Source organism: Streptopelia decaocto (genome assembly GCF_964273445.1).
Source record: "Streptopelia decaocto genome assembly, chromosome: 3".
Lineage (NCBI taxonomy): Eukaryota > Metazoa > Chordata > Aves > Columbiformes > Columbidae > Streptopelia > Streptopelia decaocto.
Window position 1 is genome coordinate 18,030,297 of NC_138656.1, and position 20,857 is coordinate 18,051,153.

The window sequence follows — 20,857 nt, forward strand, 5'->3', positions numbered from 1 at the left end:
TGTATGAGATTTATTATGGATTATTTAGGGGAGTGACCAAAAGTAGGGAAAGGGATGGTTCAGGGTCTTTTGAGAGGAACAAGTTTGGGAAAATAGAGGAAGAAGAGTTAAAAGGGGCTGGTCCCATGTAAATGGGGCTGGCCAGTACGCTTACCTGCGCATGTCCTGCACCTGATCAGCCCAGTCTGCTGCTTCTTCTCATTAAACCCTGTTTTTAACTATTCTCCCAGGTGAGTGGACTCTGTGGGTGTGTGTATGGAGGTCCAAGTGCCAACAGCTGGAGAGACCAGGGTCTGTGCATATCATGTGGGTGCATGTGTCAGTGTGTGATCACTCACGGCTGTTGAGCAGGACTAGTGGGCAAGTAGGGTAAGAGGCTTGGAAGCTGGGTATTAAAGTGTCCATAAGTCTTGGTCAGGTGCTGAAGAGGTCAGATGGTCATGATTTGGCTACTGGAGGGTCTGCAAGGTCCAAGCCAGCAGCTGGGGAGACTGTGAGGTCTGGGTTCAACTGAGGCCAGTTTGTTGAGGCAGCTGGAGAAGAGGATCCAAAGACCAGCTGGTGGGTGGCCCTGGGTGTCTAAGGCCAGTTATGGAGGGATTGACAGTTCACATGTGTCTGTGCAAGGGCCTGTACCAGCCGCTGGAGGGCCCAGGGGCTCCTGTCTCCAGGTGCCAGCACCTGGGAAGACCAAGGACCCAGGGCCAGCTGCAGCATAGACTGTCTGTGGCCGGTTGCTGGTGGGATCCATAGCCTGTATATATGTATATAATTCCCACTTATGGACTTTTATCCTTATCAGCCAGAGAGGGGAACATAATAAGGCAATTTTGTTGGCTTTAGTGCTCTGTTCTCTGTCCGTGTTGATCTCTGGCCATCTGTCTGTGCCTGTGCATTGTACGTGTGTATTTATGTGTGTGTGTGTATTGGCAATATGTGCTCAGACTTGCTCCCAGCTGGGGCAGGGGGCTGTAGCAGCCTCACCTCTACTGGACTACCTGATCACAGAATGTTAGGGATTGGAGGGACGCTGCAACTTGTAACATAGAATAAGAATTCTGATGGAACAGCTGGTATAGTGAAAGAAAATGTTTTAATTTTTCCTTGGAAATATTTTTTTAAAGGAAAGCATCTTTCTCTGATGCTGTTTTGTTCATGAGCCCGCTGAGTTCTTCCTCTACCACTTCTGAATGCAGTGCCCAAAGCAACCAGCTGTGCGTTGTGATCACTTGAAGTAATGTCTTGTATCATCAGAGCCTGAAATACAAATAAGCGATTGGAGCACGGGAAGTTTAAAAATAAAAAGAATAGAGCTTTTGAGGCATTTTGTCATCCCAAAATGGAGACCGCCACATGGATTAATCATCATCTACATGTTATGCAGTTTATAGCTGCATAACAATAATTACAAATAAAGTTTATATTTACTCATGAGCACTGTAGTAAGCTTTCCTTTTCTGAGGTGTATTTATAATGCATAGGACAGAATATTTTCCATGGGTATGAAGGATATTCTTCCTACCACTGCAGGAAGAAATTCGTAAGACTGTAAAAGTACTGGAACTGGTGTCTCTTTGGCCTGAGGAGCTGGGCTACCTGCCTGACGTTTTAGCCTTAATGGCAGTTTGTTAGCTTAATTAGATTTCAGATGCAAAGCTGTGAATATTATTTGACTTCCTCTGTCCTTCATTCCTTACCCCATGGGCTGTGGATACAGGCAGGATAAAGAAGATCCCTCAGATGTCACTAAAAGCATTGCAAAAAGTGGTTTGTCCACCAGCAGCTTCTCTGAACGGTGAACAGATACATTTGCTTACTTGATTTTTGACATACTGGAGAAGTAGAATGATGTGACTTCCCTTAGGGTAATTTCTTAAAATGTGAAGAAGCAGGTGCTCTTAGCAGATCTTTATATTCAGGTTAAAAAAAATAATTAAACGCAGCAACTGCCCTGTGTCTTCAGTTAGGATCACTTTCTTTTTCTGGTTGACTGGCACCTTGCTTTTGATCTGAAACATGCTATTAGATATCTCCAGACTGCAGAGAGAATGAGCTTTAAGTTCAGAGGGAAACAGAGTCAAGATGCTCTAACCAAGGATGCAGGTTCAAAACTGCCTGATTACACCTAGCCTAAGGGAGTTTTGTCCCTGCCCGTCAGTGGTCGGCTTTCATCTGCTGCATTAACTTTTCTTCTTTTTAGCAGTTTTGCTTGTAGGGTGTTTGGCAGAGATGTATTGACCCTGTCCATATTAAAAGATGTCATTGATGAATCGGCAAACAATATGCAGAATGTTTTTGTTCGAGTGTGCGGTGTGGATCCTGCGGCTTTACTGCACGTAACACTAGCTGGGCACGCTTCTTTCAGCAGCTGTAGAAAACTGATTGAGGCTAGTCCTTTCCACAGGCTTGCCTTGCCAGGGAATTAAAGCTTCAGGCTGCCATTTGTGTCGAGTTTTTAAATATGTATAACCCAAACAAGGGGCCTGTTGAGAAGGGCTCCGTTCCTCTTGCATATGAAACCTGGTGTTCTGGTCTTCTCTCTTTCTGATGCATCTGCGCTTTCAGATATGCTAAATCTACCTTTGAAATTTCATTTCTTCTTGTGCAAAATACACTCTAATAGGTGAACCTTGCACCTGGGAATTAGGAGATACTGGTGCAAGCTAGACCCACCGAGTGGGTCACGTAATCACCCTTTGCCTCAGTTTCCCCATTTGTAATGCAGAAAGGGTAATGTCCACCACCCAGTACGCAGATCTTTGGGCTTTGTTCTGGGTGACTAATTTGGAAGCCATAATGTAAGGTAGACCTCATGCAGTCTGGTGTGAAGCCCTGCTGGAAGGTGTCTGTCTGGGGATGCTGTAGGTCCATAGGTAAGGGGTAGAGGCATCCCTGTTTCTGATTAGGAATTCATGGGCAGAAATACATCTGCGTGCTGAAGGGATCAGACCAGCTGTGTGGGTGCAGGGAACCCTGACCAGCCCTGCCAGTCCAACTCTTGCACCGTGTCAGAAAATCTGTGTCGTAAGCAGATCTGATGCTTTATTGCCTGTGGTCTATATGCCAGTGATCCTTATATGTATAGCCTTGATTTTTCAATAAAATTTGCAGGTTATGGCAGATTGACTGTTTAGCTGCAAAGACACAAGTGGCTGCAAGATGGGTGAGAAACTCATGTAGACAAATCCTGTTTTCATAGAAGGACTTTTTCATACAAGGGTCTCAGGAAGGCTGAACTTTTCTGGCCTCCCTCGATGTAAAGTTGTGTAGGTTTTATGTGCTACAAGGACCTGGGGAAGACAGACTTTAAGAAGTGTGTATGTTCTAGATGTTTATGTAGCAGCCCATCCCCTGGGAAGAACCTAAAGGATGTTTGTCCTGTAGGGCAACTGCGATTCCTTCTGATGGCAGAAATATTTGGATTCAGGTGAGGAAAATATGAGCTGTTCTCAAAATGAAAATGGTTTCTGCTAAGGTGCAGCAGGCATCGTTCCCCTTTGTGAGAGCAGGGTTTCTCAGACACAAGCAGTTTTGGGCACCTCTTGGAAGGAGATCTGAAAGGTTTAACCTGTGCAGAATATGGTGATTCTCTGCTTAGATAGGAGGTGATCCCATAGCTAGACAAAAGCTGGAGTATTGAGTTTTGCTCTGATAGACCTCCTAGGAGCCATATATAACTCTTCAAAATCCCTCTTCAAAAAGCCATGAGACTGTCCGAAAGAGATCGTTATAAGACAGCGCAGTTATAAAATAGTCTGAAAGGCCGAATAGGGTTTTTCTTCCTCTTGTGATATTTGGAGTTGAACTTTAGATATGTAATTTTGCACATGGCCTTTTGAGGTAACTTTCTATTCTGTCCCTGTCATTTTTAGAGCTGTAAAAGAAAGCCAAAATGCCAGGGAAGGGGGAGCAAATGAAAAGGGGGAGCGGGGCTAAAGAGTATGTTTTGATCATCTTTGCGAGAAGTGACATCACCTATGAGAACAAAAGTCTTCGGTCGCTGCAACTGGAGACAGCTTTTAGTCTCCAATTCTATTTTGCCCCGAGCCAGCCAGCCAAATAAAAACAGCGGGATAAATCACTGCTGGCAGAACTTAACAGTTATGCAACATCCAGTGCACCATGAGCCTATTTATAGATCAGATTTACACTAGCAGAATTTACTTTATGAAATCTAAAAAGAATGTCTGGTCAGAGGCTGGGGGATAAAGAGGACATTTAGAAAGTGCAAAATGTAAAAACACTTGGTACAAAGATGTGCTAGCATACCCCACTTTGGCAATACTGATATCCTTTCAAGAGTGTTGGCTTGATCAAGCATGGTAATGGAGAGTAGAGGGGTTTTTCATCAGTATTTTCTTGATTTGCTAATCTGCAATTGCTTTTTAAATGGTTAACTGTACTCACCCAAAGAGCTAACTATACGTGGTTAACTTAAAGCTGGGCTTCTACACCAGTTATGCTACACTTTGTCTTTATCAGATCTGGAACGCAGTAAGCAGCAGCTCACCTCCTTATAGTCCTGGGTGGTGAGATTTAAAGAAATTGTGTTAACTGGAGTACTCCGCAAAGCTGGCTGAGCTACAGGGGTGCTCATCATCCTTTGTAAGATACCCTAGATTTAATGAGCTCTTGATATTTAGCTCGTATATGTTTCACGTATGTTTTCTCAGTCTTCAGTGAATTAGGATTGTGTATGCTGCTTGCTCCAGATCAAACTGAGTCTTTTTCAGTGTTCTCATGAACATACACAAAGTTGTATTTCATTAGTTAAAAGCAATTTCGGCTTGCAGCACAGGTATGAATAACTGAAGATTAGTCTTGCATACTCTGCTCTTTCTCCAAGACCAGATGTGCATCTCCTCTCCTTTAAGTTTGACTTTATCTTCTTACTGTGTGGTAAATCTACATTAGTTTGTACTGTGTATAATTTTACTTCCGAAGTTTTTGCTCAGATTCAGAACAAATAATGGTTGGGAAAATTTTGACCTCTCAGCCATTAGAGAATGTCACAGATAAAACATGCTCTGTATAGCTAACCTGTCATTGGGATTTCTGCCACAATTTGGACAGTTTCCAACCACACCTTGAAGTGAATTAGTGTTCTGACCATTGCATGATCTGCCCTGATATTTATTTTTCCCCCAAAACCTTTCTTCTAGGTGACAATCTCAATGCTATTCATGACATAACGGTGGCATACCCCCAAAACATTCCTCAGACGGAGAAGCACCTTTTGAATGGAAACTTCCCGAAGGAGATTCACTTCCACGTCCAGAGATATCCCATAGAGACTGTGCCCACGTCCAAGGAGGAGCTGCAGCTCTGGTGCCGGCAGCGCTGGGAGGAGAAAGAGGAGAGACTCCGACACTTCTACGAAGGTGCAAAGTGCTTCAGTGCGACAGGGCGAAGCATCGTTCCACCGTGTAAATCTGAGCTCAGGATCTTCGTGGTGAAGTGCATCTCGCTCCTGTATTGGACGCTGTTCCCGCTGGGTATGCTCTCTCTGCTGTACCTCTACAGCTTTGCACGGTGGTATTTTGCAGCCATGATCATCTTTTTTGTGGTGCAGCAAAAGGTATTTGGTGGGCTGGAACTAATTGAACTTGCTTGTCACCGATATTTTAAAAAGCAACAGAAGTTTTGCGACACAAAAATGAAAACTAGTTAGTTCTGGGGCAGAGAAAAACGGTGGGTTTTGAGATGTTCTGCGAGTTTTATGCACAGGGAAGAATTTTTGCATGAGAGTTGTCTTTTACTGTTGCCATTGTTAGACATTTGCACTTGATTCCGTGAAAAGAAAGAAAAATGTTAGTTATTGCTACATGTGAAAATGGTAGTTTTTATCTCTGAATGTAATTTCAACATTGCTCTTGCAAGCAGCTAGCAACTGCATTCTGCTGTAATTAAGAAACAAATTGCTGGATTATTGAACAATCGTAAGGACATTAATAAATGTGACATGCACTGAACTTTCATGTAGAAACCCAAACTGTCCAGCTAAGAGAGACACATGTATGATTTCTGTATAATCACATTGTCAGAAAGTGAGCACCGGACTTGGAAAACTGTTAAGTTTAACGCTGTTTTGATGGTAGGTAGAAGTTGGAGAAGTTGTTCTGTTTCTTTTTTCTATTTTAATATTCAAACTTATGTTAAAATAATATTTTCACATAAGCTTTACCAAGCACTGCTGAACCAACCACTATTCAGACAGTCTGGCTTGGTCACTCAGAAGGGTTTTTTAAGCCTTGCAGTCTTGTGTTGTAGTATATAAAACAGTGCTGGCTCTCTCTTTATTTACATCTTAACTGATTATTTAATAGGCCTATGCAGCTTAGTTTTGATTTATCACTGTTTCATATTGTTTCAGTCTCCCTGCTGTGGGAGGCTTGTACCTACTGTAGTACCCAGAGTTACAGGATAGAGGAGCTGGTTTTCTGTTGGTTTATTGGTGTTTTTTTCTGGTAGAAGCAAAAATAAGTGTCTGTATCTGAGTAGCTGGCAAATGTTTTTCGAAAAGTTCTCCTTGTAGACATTATTTGATTGAAGACATTTTATTTCTTTTTCAGAATAGGCAAGATACCCTTTTTTTTGAAGCATTTACTTGGGTTTTCACATTGCTTCCTTTGACACATAGTGTGAATTCTGGGGTTGTCCTGTGCAGGGACGGGAGTTGTGCGTCCATTCCAACTCAGAACATTCTGTGATTCTATGATATTTCAAGTGTCTGTATAGATAAGCAGGAAGGCTGCTTGTTCCTTGCATGTCAGCCAGACCTGTTGGAATGCATCTAATGCAACGATTTTCTCTTTGGTACAATGGTTGTCTCCTTACACACACAAGAGCTGAGTTTCAGATTGTCACAGCACAAGAAAATTGAGCTACATCTTTCCTTTGCAGTATTTTCTTTGATTCCCTGATGACATCACTGCTTTTCTAACCTGCTTTGCAATTATTTGGGAATTCTTTTGGGGCTCCCACTATAACACTTTCCCTTATTTTCATGACATTCAGAAAATCTGAAAGCTTCAACTCTGATAAAGCACTTTCAAGTGTATTCCTTGTCATATATATATATAATACAAGTAATGTTCATACTTACGTAGTAAAAGACAAACATTGCCAGCACTTATGAGACACTTCAGGTTAAATTTGTTTTTCAACCTCAAAAATGTTAGACCACTTGATCAACTGGATTGCTGCAAAACCTTCCTGACTTACTGAGTATTTGTTGTTTATTGCATGAAGGCTTGTTTGAGCTCAACCAAGATGGCCTAGCTCCATATGTTGAGTGGCATGGCCATGAAATGTAAAGCACAGAGTGTAAAATGTGTCTTGTATTGTGCTGAATATCTCAAGCATCGGATTAGCATGGTGGACACGTCTGTTTTCTTTTAAATTACAACACTGAACGTGTTGTCTAATGTGTTTGTATCAAAGGCCATTTTTTGAACGAATCACCAGCCTCTATTCAACTGTCCCTTGCAAGGTGACAAGTATTTTTTAATCTGTGCGTACAATAACTAATTGTTTATTACGTGAAAAGTACTTGAAGCCATCTGTTTTACTCTAATTTTTTAAATCCCTTTTTTCTTAAAAATGAACAAAAGTAGGTTTATATTTAGAGTTATGTTTCTTAATGATTTTCTCATATTTATATTTGAGAAACTGAAGACTGACAACTGGTGTTTCATTGTCACGAGTGGAAGGAGGTTCTTTCTGCGCTATAAGGACTATTTCTGACATAATTCTGTGATATCAAAGGCATGGTTGCATCTTAAATCTACATAGCCTGGTTTTTCTTTGCCTAATACTCTGCTTTCATGCAGTTCCCTGCATATCCAGGTAACTCACCACCAGGGAAAACCTAAAAACCTCATTTATGGTTAATGCAGAGGAGCCCTAAAAGTCGTCTTCTGGTCTGTCCTAAGCCATGGCTGTGCTTTCACACCAGGAGCAACCACGGCCAGCCTACTCCAACAGCCTTAACATGGTCTTCAGGAAAGACTTCGGAGGACAGGTTATGTTTGTTGGTGACATGAATACCAGCTACGTTTTTCTCAGTCGTTCAGAGAACTTTGTGGTGTCATCAAATGTATCAGAAACGTCAGTGTCAGTGTTGGTCATGGAGAAGTGAAAGGTTTATGTCTGAGTGTGATTAAAGTTGGGCTCTGAGAACGAAATCAAATGCAGTCCATTGCTGACCCTTACAAGGGTTTTTCTCCCAGCTGGAGCCAAACAAGTAACCTACTGTAACGTGGTAAACATCCTGCAAATCTGTAATTCATCCTTCTCGCTCATGTATTCCAATCGAAGACAAAGAAAAATCTTCTGGTCAGCAGCAAATGTCACATTTGCGGTGCCTGACTCCTTCATGTGGGGCAGCACATGGTAAGTGAAGAATCCTTCTCTCGCAAGGGATGGTATTGGCTGTGTGACTGATATAAATTTTCAGGTTATGAGCATCATTTTCCAGCTCAATTAGAAAAGCAGGACAGGGGAAAAAATGAATAAAAAGCTTTATGGATACAGAATCTTCTTTGTTTAAAAAGTGGTAAAGGAAGCGAGTAAATATCTTTCTGTGAATGCTTTTTTTTTTTCTCTTTGGTCAAAATGTAGCTTTTTACTCGAAAGGTTCTAACGTACAGATTTTTTGGAGACAATTTTGCTGTTTTGCTATTCAAAGTACACTTAGACATGCTGGGTAAATCACTTAGAAATGTTTTCAATGCTGTTAGGTTAAAGGTGCTAGTACTCCAGGAATCACACACCCCCCTCTTTTGTGGGATGCATATTGACATCAAGACACATCTCACATCTGTCATGCCTCATCTCTCGTTGTCCCAGCAGCTGCACTCACTGCTCAGCAGCGACTGCTCTATCTACGGGACTGACAGGTATTGCTCACATTATTTGAGATCAATGATGTGCTGTAAGGATACCGCTCTCATTTGCTGAGTCAGATGTTCCCTCATCAGCATCAGGGGTTTCCTTCTCTTTGCTCAGAACAGAAGGTTGAAATCCTGCCATCTGTGTTTGTCATCAAGATCATTGGGGTAGCAGGGCGGCACACCGAGACATTTCTCTCTTGGGTTCAAAGCTGCAAGGCCCGAAGCTGGTCTGTAAGGTGATGTCTTGATCATACAAAATGTAGTTCCTAGTTTTGTGCATTGCATCAATCTCTGTTGTTTAAAAAATATCCATGTTTTTATAACTTGGTTTTATATGTACACTGTGTGAAAGGAAATACCAGGATACTACAAACCTACAGAAAGCCTTAGTTTTCAGAGTTCACTGATTATATTAGAATGTTTTAAACATGTACCAGTTACTATACAGCAACAATAAAGACCTGAAGCATTGCATGTGTTTAATTTTGCTGTTTTCTTTTCAATGCATGACGTATTCTATATGCACCTGTAAGGAACTGTTGTGGTTTAACCTCAGCCAGCAACTAATCCCCACGCAGCCACTCACTCCCTCTGAGTGGGATGGCAGAGAGAACCTGAAGGGTAAAAGCAAGAAAACTTGTGGGTTGGTTTATAGACAGTTTAATAAGTAAAGCAAAAGCTGTGCACATAAGCAAAGCAAAACAAGGGATTCATTCACTGTTTCCTGTGGGCAGGCAGGTGTTCAGCTGTCTCCAGGAAAGCAGGTCTACATCTTGCGTAATGGTGACTTGGGAAGACAAACACCAGAATTCCAAATGTCCCCCTCTTCCTTCTTCCTTCCCTGAAATCTATACTGAGCATGACATCCCATGGTATGGAATATCCCTTCGGTCAGTCTGGGTCAGCTGTCCTGGCTGTGCCCTGTCCCAGCTCCTTGTGCACTTGGCACTGCCTGAGAAGCTGAAAAGTCCTTGACAGTAGTGACAACTGCAACATCAGTGTGTTATCAACATTATTCTTGATGGCTGAACCCTCTCTTCTAGCCTCCTCATGTAAAGGGATGCAGAAATCTTTGAGCGTGCAAGGAGGTACAGCTCAATTTTAGTCTTGCTCTGCTACTTCACCAGCATTGCTTAAGAATAAGCTGTGGTTATTAAAAGCGTGTTAGGTATTGATACAGGGGTCAGTTCATCCTTGTTTTACATATATCCTCTTACCAGCTGTGTAGTTAGCAACACAAGAAATTATCTATGGCAGGGTTCACGTTCTTTGAGGACCTGCTTTTAATGGAACTTCAGATGTCAGGCTCCATCACTCCAGTGCTAATCAGTGTGGAAAGGCAAGGGCTGTGTTCCTCAGGAGCTGCCATGTTCCTCGTTACCTAAGGGGAATAGCCCTGCTGTGACTGCTGTACCTCATGGCAGCCGCAGCAAGACAACTGCATCTCCAGCATGTACCGTGTGTCCGGAAGACCACAAGAAACTGCGACCCTGGTAGCAGCTTCTATAGCTAGAAATGATATTCGCAATGCTGATGTATGCTCAGAGCATTCAAGTCAGTCCCCAAAAGTCAAAATCAGGCACACTCCATATCGAGTGGCTTGTCTCCTGAAAAGATGGTTGGCACTTCCATTTTGTTTCCTCAGGGCTCAAACATACAATAAAAAAATTGATTTGCCTGTTTTACCAGGCATTAAAGAAAATAATTGTAATGGAAGCCAAAGCTTTCACACTCCAGCTGCCACAGACACCTCCTTTTCAGTTCAATACAAGTGGTAAAAGGCTGAGTCTTATTCCCTGAGGACTTCGAATCAGACCACAAGCCAGCTCAACCAGAAATTATTCCCAGGGGCACGGTCTGTGTTTGGGTGACTCTCCCTCATCCTTGAGAGGGTTTGCACTGAGACACACAAGGCAGAGAGCGCTCACCCTTGTCTTCGCTGAGCCTCTCCAAAGGCCCAGTGTTTTCAGCAGGAGCGGCGATAGACCCTGAATTTGTAAGCTGATGTTGTAATTTTATTCCTGTCTGGCCTCTGTATGATTGACCTGGAGTTCTTCATATGGGGTGATGTCAAGGGTTTAGATTGCGGGGTGACAATAAAACCCTGGCAGATGTATTGTTAACCTCCTCCCCCTCCCACTTCCCCCTTTTGCCCCTCCCTCTCCCCCCTTCCCACTAAGGACATGCAATCGGGAGGAAAAGAAGGACAGAGAGAAGAGAGCTGGAAAAATTAACAATGTTTTACTAATGCTACTAATAAGAATAGAAAAAAATATACAAAATATACAAAACCAATCTTGAAAGTCTCAGCAACTGCAGAGCCGGCACCCAAAGTCCTGGATTGGACTCTGCAGCCAACCGGAGCTGGATTCAGTCTGTCACTAGGCCTCAGTTCGCAGGGACGACTCGCAAGGTCCTCTCCTAATGTCGGCCATAAGGAAAAAGACAGAAAAGGGATGAGATCCTCGTGATCTCCCACTTTTCTATGAAGTATTCACGTGAATGGAATGTTATACACCGTTGGTCAGTTTCTTGGTCACCGGTTTCTCGTTGCCCCTCTCGTGAGATGTCCATCTGTCCTTATCAATAAGTTTGCATTCCATTGCTAGGTTTACCAAAACATGCATCTAGTTCTCCAGGAAAATGCAGCTAATATGAAGGCTTTAGCTGACAGGCAATTTCACTAAAAGAAAAACTTCTTTTTTAACAAAACCAGGACAGGTGACTATTTTCTCTGATGGTGGGATATGCAGGAGACTGGCAGGAGGGATTTGGGCAAAAGTCTGCCTACAATTTCTCAGATGGGCGTTGCTGTTCTCAGGAGAAGGCAGGCCCTTGTGTTTGCTCCTTTTGAGATGCTGCGTTCTGGTCTGCATGAGAGAGGCAGGTGCACAGGGCCTGGTGTGAGTGTAATCGTTTTGGTGGTCAACACCCTCTTCCCTTAATTTCTCTCTCCATTTTCTTTGTCAGAAGGAGAAGAGGAGACGAGAACACCTTCACCCCTGTCTGCAGGAAGCAAAGAAGCACCTTCAACCTTATGAGAGGGAAAAGCTAACGGGGCTCAGGCCTCAGCCTTGCTTCTGCATCCACAGGATGACCTCCAACAGAGACTGTAGGCTGCTGCAGGGTGCAAGAGCACGAGAAGATGCTGCAGGAGAAGCAAAGGGCAACACTGGGCACCATGTTCGGCAGAGCCAGAACCTGGCACTAACATCACTGTCTGGTTTGGCTGCCTAGTCCCCCCAGCATTGTTTCTTGGCCTGCTTTCGAGGCTTGGCCTGCTGTTGAGCTGCTGGATGTCTAGGGAGCGAGAGGAGTGGATGTTGGTTAACACTGAACCCGAAGGGAAGGGAAACGTCAGGGATAACAGGATGGAAGTGCTGGGGAAAGTGTTGGCTGGTTGGGAATATGTCATCTTGCTTTGGATCCTGAAGGAAAAGGTCTACATTAGGAGACTTGGTTCCTTAGATATCTTCTAGAGTTAGTGTAGAGAAAGAATATCCTTCATGGGTTTAGCTTACAGTGGGACCCATGGGCTGCCCTGAGGGGAAGCTCTTTGTGTTCTTACCTGACAGGCTGCCCACCATTGCTGGCATCACCCATGTGTAGCTAGTTGGGGTGTTATCTCCTCTCTCTGTGCACAAGTTGCTCATTTGATATGCTGGGTTTCAAGACACACAAACACCTCCTCCTGTTTCATGTCCTGGCAGCTGTGCAAGACCCTGAGTTCTTTAAGGACAAAGTAATCCCTCACTGTCAGTAAGTTTCCAACCGGCAGGCAGGGAAGCTGCCTGGCTTACCAGGAAAGCTTGCAAAATCCCTTTGTAACGCAATGCTGCCTCGTGCAATCCATGCATTGTCACCTGGCAGCTGGGTGTGATATAGGGAATTGACAATTAACTAATTAACACTTAAAAATCTAACACTTGACACTTAAAGAACTAACCCTACCCCACATCACTAAAGACACTTAGAGATCTAACCCTTTAACCCACATCACTATTGCCTGGCCTTGCTTAACTCTGTGTAACTTATTGTACGAAAAACAGGACTTCACTGACACCTTGCAAAAATAATAATCCTTGGTTGCATCCTTGGTGCATCCTTGGGTGAACTAGATTACAGAAACTTGGGCACAGGACAGGAGATACACCAGGTTTAACCAACTCAGCAGTCCGAGTCCCAGCTAACTCATCACACTGAACCAAAGGCGACCATGTACAGAGAAAGAGGACCCGTGTTCACGATCACTGCGCAGCTGCAACCAGGAGGAGCTGGAGATGGAAACTGTGGAAATGGTCTCCTGAACTCATTGTAATAAGAACCGCCTTCTCGGGGACAGGTCATGAATATGTATAGGCGTTCCTAAAACTTTAATGAATATGTAACACTTTACTGCATTTAACCAAGTTCACAGCTACTGTAATTTTACACACGTATTAGGTGAAATGATTCCCCGTGTGTCCAGCGTCGTAAATAAATACATACCTTCCTTATAACCTCAAGGGTTGTAAGGTCATTCTGTGCCTCAGGTGCTCCCTCATGTCCCTGGCAAGGACCTCCCTCATTGTCCCCCTTCCCCACCACCACAGTTACATTACCTTCCAAATTATCCACTGGAATGATTCATCTTCAGGTGTTCATGCTGGTATGTTCACAGTTTTGCTTCTTAGGGGCTTTATACTCTCTGCCCAGGGCTGTTTGAAGAGGTCTCTGAAGCTCAGCTCTGAACTCGTCTCACTTGAGAAGTGCCCTTTTTATAGCTGCTTAGGTGAAGGTCCCCACTTCCCAGGGGCTTTCCTCAGTGCTCTGTGATGGGCATAAAACATGGGAGGCAGTGGATTTGGGTTGTGGTGGGCACAGGAGGGGATCCCCTCCCAGCGCTTAGGTTGTGGTTAGATCAGGCTGCCACACGCAGTCCTGGCCACGGGGAGGTCAGGAGCTGAACTTGTGCTGCTTCTAACAGGTCTCAACACCAATCCTGGCTGTGGCAGAACCAACTGCTTGAATGAAAGGCTCAAAACTTGTTTTGGCAGCAAATGAAACTTTCTTGCTCTGTGCCTTCCTTCTCCTCTCTCCTCCCAGGAGCAAGAGCAGTAGGGTTTGGGACACCCTCTATGCTTTTGTGGCATTAAGTGGGAGAATGTGATTCTGGAGTCATTGTCCCACATGGACCAAGCTTTGCTGCCAGGTTCACAAGGCAGAAGTCAAGAACTGTTTGACACCATGGGCTCCTTGGATTTGTCTGCCCCTGGAGAGACCCACAGGAGAGGGGCTGGATCCAGTACCTCACCTGCCGCTGGTCTCCTCCATAGGCACATGCCAGCTGGTTCATCTAGCTGGGCTGCTGCCTGAACAGCATGAGATCCTTGGGGCCAGCACAAGGACAACGGCATGTGAAGCATTGTCCTGCAGGACCCCGATGCTTCAGGCACCAGCTTGTTAGCCAGAAAGGAACACTTGGGAAACCTGCTGACCAGCAGCCCTTGGGTGTCCTCTGTGGCTGCCTCAAAGATCACAGAATCACAGAATCACAGAATGTCAGGGATCGGAAGGGACCTTGAAAGATTATCCAGTCCAATCCCCCTGCCAGAGCAGGAACACCCAGATGAGGTTACACAGGAAGGTGTCCAGGTGGGTTTTGAATGTCTCCAGAGAAGGAGACTCCACAACCTCCCTGGGCAGCCTGTTCCAGTGCTCTGGCACCCTCACTGAGAAGAAGTTTCTTCTCATATTTTAAGTGGAACCTCCTGTGTTCCAGTTTGTACCCATTGCCCCTTGTCCTATCATTGGTTGTCAATAAGAAGAGCCTGGCTCCATCCTCCTGACACTCACCCTTTACATATCTGTAAACACTAATGAGGTCACCCGTCAGTCTCCTCTTCTCCAAGCTAAAGAGCCCAGGCTCCCTCAGCCTTTCCTCATAAGGGAGATGCTCCACTCCCTTCATCATCTTTGTTGCCCTGCGCTGGACTCTCTCCAGCAGTTCCCTGTCCTTCTTGAACTGAGGGGCCCAGAACTAGACACAATATTCCAGATGGGGTCTCACCAGGGCAGATTAGAGGGGAAGGAGAACCTCTCTCGACCTACTGACCACCCCCCTTCTAATACACCCCAGGATGCCATTGGCCTTCCTGGCCACAAGGGCACAGTGCTGGCTCATGGTCATCCTGCTGTCCACCAGAACCCCCAGGTCCCTTTCCCCTACACTGCTCTCTAATAGGTCATTCCCCAACTTATACTGGAACCTGCGGTGGGTAATGCGGGCTGGGGGTAGGGACAGTGAATGGACACCACTTCCTGCAAGCCAGGGATGTGTCCAGCACCAGGCACTAACACTCATGTACGGGTTTGAGGCTGCACGTCTGTCTGGGACAGCTATTATTCCTGGGAGCGAGTCCCACCATCATGGCGTGACAGTGCAGTATGCAGCTGACCCACAGCTGCTGAGGTAACGGGCACCACTGAGTGCGTGACATCTCCAGTCCTCTCGCTGCAGACACTGAGCTCCACTAGAGGTTTTGTTTTCCTACCCTTGCTGGGGAAGGGAAGGTCTTTTCCAGCAGCCCCTGACAGCAAGCACAAGGAGATGTTTTATGCAAGGTCACAGCAAGGTGTTTGAGTCTGCCTCTTCACAACCTGTGAAGGTTAAAGGCAGGCTCTCAGTTTTCTACTGCTAATGACAGAGAGTGCCATGTAAGTGAGAGAGAGCCTAATTAGGGATTAATGAGAAAGCCTGTGGTTTTATTATCCATTGGACATGAGTACCACAGATGAGCAAGAGAGGTTGCATTAGCTGCTTCCTGCTGAGTCCTTCCAGCAGGAAAGTCCTTAGCAGACTTTTGGCATCATTTAAGGCTGGGAGGTAGAGGAGGACACTGTGCACAAGGAGCGGTGGGACTTGTTGTCATCTGCTGAGTGCTGGGACACACCTGTGGCCCCACGGGTGGAGCACAGACTTTGTGGCAAAGGCACTTTGGGCTCCTCTGTTGAGTCTGCCACCAGCCAGCAGCATGTCACACACCTCCTGCATCCCAGGTGGGGATGCGGGGACATCTCCTGGGGTTGTGCTGCTGCTGGGGACACACATGCCACACTATAACACAGACCATTATTGTGGATAAAGAGGGGCTCTAACCCCCTGAGAGTCCATTTCATTGCAGTTTTCCCTTTTCCTCAGCCCGGTGCCTGGTGGCAGGCTGTGGCACATCAGGAGAGGGGTGGTCCTAGAGCAAAACACAGCTATTTGTTTCTGTGGAGGCCTGAGCAGAGCCCCCCCACTTTGGGACCAGCCTTCTGCCCCACTGCAGCCTGAAGCTGATAGCGAGGGATGCAGTGGGGCAGCGAGGTTGTTGACTGTTAGATGGAACAGGAGTAAAAGCAGGAGGTTAAATACCTAATATTTAGTCAGCTTCATCATTACTAACCCTTGCACAAAAGCTATAAAAGTTATTACAGGACATGCTGGATGCTTGTGCAGCAGGAACAGCAAATATAGGTAGAACGGTCCTTGTCATAAATATCACTCAAGCTGTGTTCACAGCCCTCTTTGCCATCACACGATGCTGCTGGCAGCCAGGCTGGCTGAGCAAGGCAAAACCCATGGTGAGCAGTGGGTGCTTTTGATGGAAACGGCTACTTGTCTATAATACGAGGCTTTCCTTGGTTTATGATCAGCAGATCCCTGGACTTTTCTCAAGAAAAGAAACCTCCTGAAATGGGGCTGACTTAGTTTGTCTGGGTCCTCTCCGTGGGGGTCTTGCTACAAGTGACACAAGGAACCAGAGACCAGGGGTTAAATATCACTGCGCAAAAACGCCACTTACACTTGGATTTGTCAAGTCTATCAATTATGTGCTTCACACCGAATTTTGAATGTGTTATTTCATGATTACTCTGCATTTTGCCACTCAGCCATTGCAGTCACATCTAGGTACTAAAGTTATCAGATGTTCATTTTGAAAGATCACAGCCACACTCTACTGAAGTCTTGCTATTTTATACCAAGTTGCGTTCATTGCCAAGCACATGGATGATTTAAGCCTTCTGTATTGACACAATACACAGTTAGGTGCTTTCACTTCTCTATTAACAAAATCAGGTGCCTTTTCTTAACAAAACCAAGTGCCGTTTCCAGTGATAGAGCATTGCATCCCTGGGTATAAAGTCCTTCGGTTACCCCTAGCATCCTCTGACACATACACTTAGGAAACGAAACCAGCTTTTAGCTAGGTCTCTCCAAAACCTAATCCTCCCATCCCATCCTCCTCTGCCTCATCTCCCCCAGCAGAACGGAGGATTAGAAAAGAGGACCTTACCTCACACCCAAGTGGCAGTGGCCAGAGCGGAGAGGTTGTGGTGAACCTGGAGTACTGCCAGGGCCACCAAACCTCACTGAGTCACTCGTTAAGTCGATACAGCAGGAAGTCATCGAAAATAGAAGACTGCGGAAATAAAAAGTGAGGTATCCATTCACGCACCCTTGGCAGAGGTGTTCCAGTGCCCCGCGTGCCTGCAGGCAGGACAGCCGCTGCTTATTAGACAGGTTTTGTAAGTGAAGTGGTCTATATTTATCAGGAGTGCATGGTGTACACACCTTGAGGGTCAGATGCCTGGCAGTTTGAAGAACATTAGCTCCCCTAATGAATCAGCAGGGAAAAGGACCTAAAAATATGACTCAAATGCAGACGGGCATCACTGAGATGCTCAGGGAGCCAAGGTCAGGCGGCCCTGATGTGCCTCTCCAGCTCGGGCTAAGGGTGCGATGCTGCGCTCAGATGTTCATCACCTCTTAAAAGGCAGCATCCATGCTATACTAAGCCTCCTGTCAAACTTCTGCTGTGGTGGTGGATATTGAACCAGTGCTTAAAGCAGGAGAAAAACCCCCAGTACCTGTTATAACCGCTGTGTTGCAAAGTCAACCTCCTTTTTGGGCTGTTCTGCATTTGAGCCTGACAATTCTAGACCAGCTGGTCCAGCTCCTGCAGGCAGGGCTTACCTGCCTGCTCTGGGTTTCAGTTTTGTGACTTACGGCATCCTGCATGGAAGGAACATAAAGGCTGAGGATGGCCCAGGCTGCAGGTTTCATATTTCTCATGTGAGGGCATCAGCCATACAGAAGGCAAGCAATGACCACCTGAGCCTGACTAGGTCTTATCAGTGCATCAGGCACTTTCCACCCTCCTTTTTGGATGAGAAGGGCTGGAGACGTTAAGGCTGGAGAAAGCCACCTCATTGCCCCACACAGAGTGGGGGAATCCACTTCAGGTGTGTGGGATGGCACCCAGGTGATACTCAGGTGAAGCCATCTCAGCAGCCGGTGGCTTGGCAGGCAGCAGGTCTTTCATGACCTTGTCCTCTTTCAGCCTGGCTGTGCCTGCCAAATACCAATGCCACGCTGGTCTGCTCTGGGAGAGCCCTCCGGTGGTGTTTCTGCTACGTGGATCAGGAAAAGCTGAACATGAGTGGTAGGCTTCCTCCTTCCTAGGTTTTAGTACAACTAAAAATGATTGATATTGTTCTGGGGTGGGGGCAGTCCTTGGCTGGTCCCAAGTGTGGAGGCTGTTCTGCACCACCTGTGCTGAGCTCTGCTATGGCTGCTGGTGGGACACGTGCTTCTTGCCTCCTCCTTGGCCTGGGGTTGCATCAATGCTTTGTGCATGTCTGTCTGTCGGCATGTTCAGCTGCCCAAACATCTGCAGCCAGTTGGAGCTTGCTCACACCAGGCAGAACCCAGCTTGCAGGACCCACCTGAGGACAGATTTGCTATGGGGGTGTTGCTGAGGAGGTTATGAGGACAACTACATCTGGTTCACCTTGGAACTGCAAGCCAACAGTATCCACCTCTCCTTTCTCAGAGATCCCACCACATCCTCCTGCCAAAGGAACAGGAGGAGACTTTGTCACCATCCTACAAACTGGGAGACCTGAGGAAGGTGGCATTGCCCACCCGCAGGTGAAAGAAACTTCCCAAAAATGGGGGGCTTCCGTCCATCATTGCTCCACAACCATTCTGCAGGAGCAACAGAACTGTCTCATGCTCCTCCAGCTGCCGGTGGAGCAGGAAAGCTCCAGCACAACAGCAATGGCCCACAACCACCCCACGTCAGGCTGGAGACACCGGGCTGAGCAGCCAGCTGGAGGGGTGTTCCTGCCATTGTACATGAATACTTAATTAAAGCTTTTTTTAGACAGCTGGAATATCTGGAAGGAAAGAGTAGCTAGTCTCCATTTGCTTGGTTTCTACTATTATAAGTGACTTTTCTGTGCCCACAGTGCCCAAGAGCACAGCTCAGTACCCTGGTTGACCCAAGTTGCTATAGGCAAGGGAGGTCCTTACCCCACAGGCCCTATGCTGTGTTTGCACAGTACCAATACATCCCATTTACCTTTTTATGGTCTTCAGTCCCATGCCCCACACCAAATTCTGCCTTCCTGTGGGCCAGATGGGAGGACCTGCCCCACAGAGGCAGAGAGCAAAGCCTGGCCATGCAGTCAGACCCACAAGGCTGGTGATTACCCCAACAGCTGTGCATCCCTGTTACATCCCCAGGAACGTCTTTGATCCTTGGCTTCACATGGTTCAGCAGCTTGCCTCATGCAAGGGCCAGGCCACCATGCTAAGGGTGGCCCAGATAGGCACATGTGGCTCTAAGTCCCGCCCTCTGCTTGAAATGTGATAAAACTATAGAGGGGTAAATTGCACTGAGGAGTTGAGTTAGTGACCCCTCATGGCCAAGGCTGATGTCCCCCTTGGTGAGGTTCGCACAGCGCTGGTACCAATTCAAGTCACAGAATCCCAGGGGCTCGCTCTGATCCACCCAGAGCCTCCACACTTTGTTACGGTTTGGAAAAGCTTGGTCAGAAAGTGTTTTCTCGTTGCTATTTTTGTGTCTTTCTGAAGAGCAGCTCTCTCCCATGAATGTCAGGGTGGAGGTTACCTACAGGAGCAGTAGAGCTTTCCGACTGCTACAGTCAGTGTTAATTAAGCCTTGAAAGGAGGATCCTGCTGAGCTGCAGGCTGAGGAGCAGCAATGTCTCGGGCAGCAGGCAGAGAAAAGAGGGGGGATCTGGCAGTTCAGGGGCTGCCACAGGACAGAGGGATGCAGGCAGGCACAGGCACCATGTCGTGCTCCATGTGGAGCTCTGCAGGTGTCAGGCACAAGCTGGGATCTTGTTCCTCACCTGAAACACTTCTGGTGGCAGCCTGGAGATGCTGCCAGCCCTGACAGGGAGGACAGACCCCTGGAGAAGGACTGAGTGGCCAACACCAGAGGTCATGTCCATCCTGTGGGTCTGGGGCACTGGATAAGGTGTTTGCCCATGTTGTGGTCATGCATAGTCTCAGTCCCACCTGCAGCATAAACCTTGGAGGTTTTAACATAAATCATGGGAGGATGTTCCTCCCACCACAGTCCTCTGCTTGTCTGTGGTGGGTCTCTGTAGTCGCTGCAAGGTTCACCTATGCCACTTGTGCCACTGGATTGATCCTGGGCTCTCACTGGCCAAGCACCTGAGTACCAGCTCAGCTCTGCGCCCGGCGATGTCACCAGCTGAGGCTTGGAGACCTGACCCAGCCCCACCACACCAGTGCATGGTCAGCCCTGGCCTCCCTGGAATGAGGGTCTGTCCTGCAGTGATCAAGGAAAATGACTGATATATGGCATATGCCCACTGCATATGTCCTGAACAAGGTAATTTATATTTGAAAGAGTCAGTCCTGGCAGAGATCTCCATGCACATTTTTCTACTCCACTCAAGTTCTCCCTGTAGGTAACTCAGCTATCACAGCAGCTCCTCATTCCGCAACCCCACATCCCCAGGACAGTCTCAAAAGGTGCATCCCTCTCCTGCAAGAGCTGCCAAAATTGCTTTTTATTTTTAAATCCTGGGACACAAAAGCCCTGCCTTTATCATTCACCTGCAGTCCCAGCATCTCCACATATCCTCATTAAGCAACCACT

At 46.3% G+C, this 20,857-nt stretch overlaps 1 protein-coding gene across 3 annotated transcripts in view; it reads left to right on the plus strand.

Moving 5' to 3' along the window:
* LCLAT1 (lysocardiolipin acyltransferase 1) overlaps window positions 1–13,383 on the plus strand; it is a 145,799-nt gene extending 132,416 nt beyond the window's left edge. For 2 of the 3 annotated variants that reach the window (XM_082047418.1, XM_082047416.1), the window contains one exon: window positions 5,163–9,365. In XM_082047418.1, the coding sequence (XP_081903544.1) occupies window positions 5,163–5,671 (509 nt within the window). In that variant the 3' untranslated portion in view covers window positions 5,672–9,365. Of the gene's footprint in view, window positions 1–5,162; window positions 9,366–11,864 lie in introns of those variants that run through there. The other variant, XM_082047417.1, reaches the window with a different exon arrangement.
* The last annotated feature ends 7,474 nt before the right edge of the window (window positions 13,384–20,857 follow it).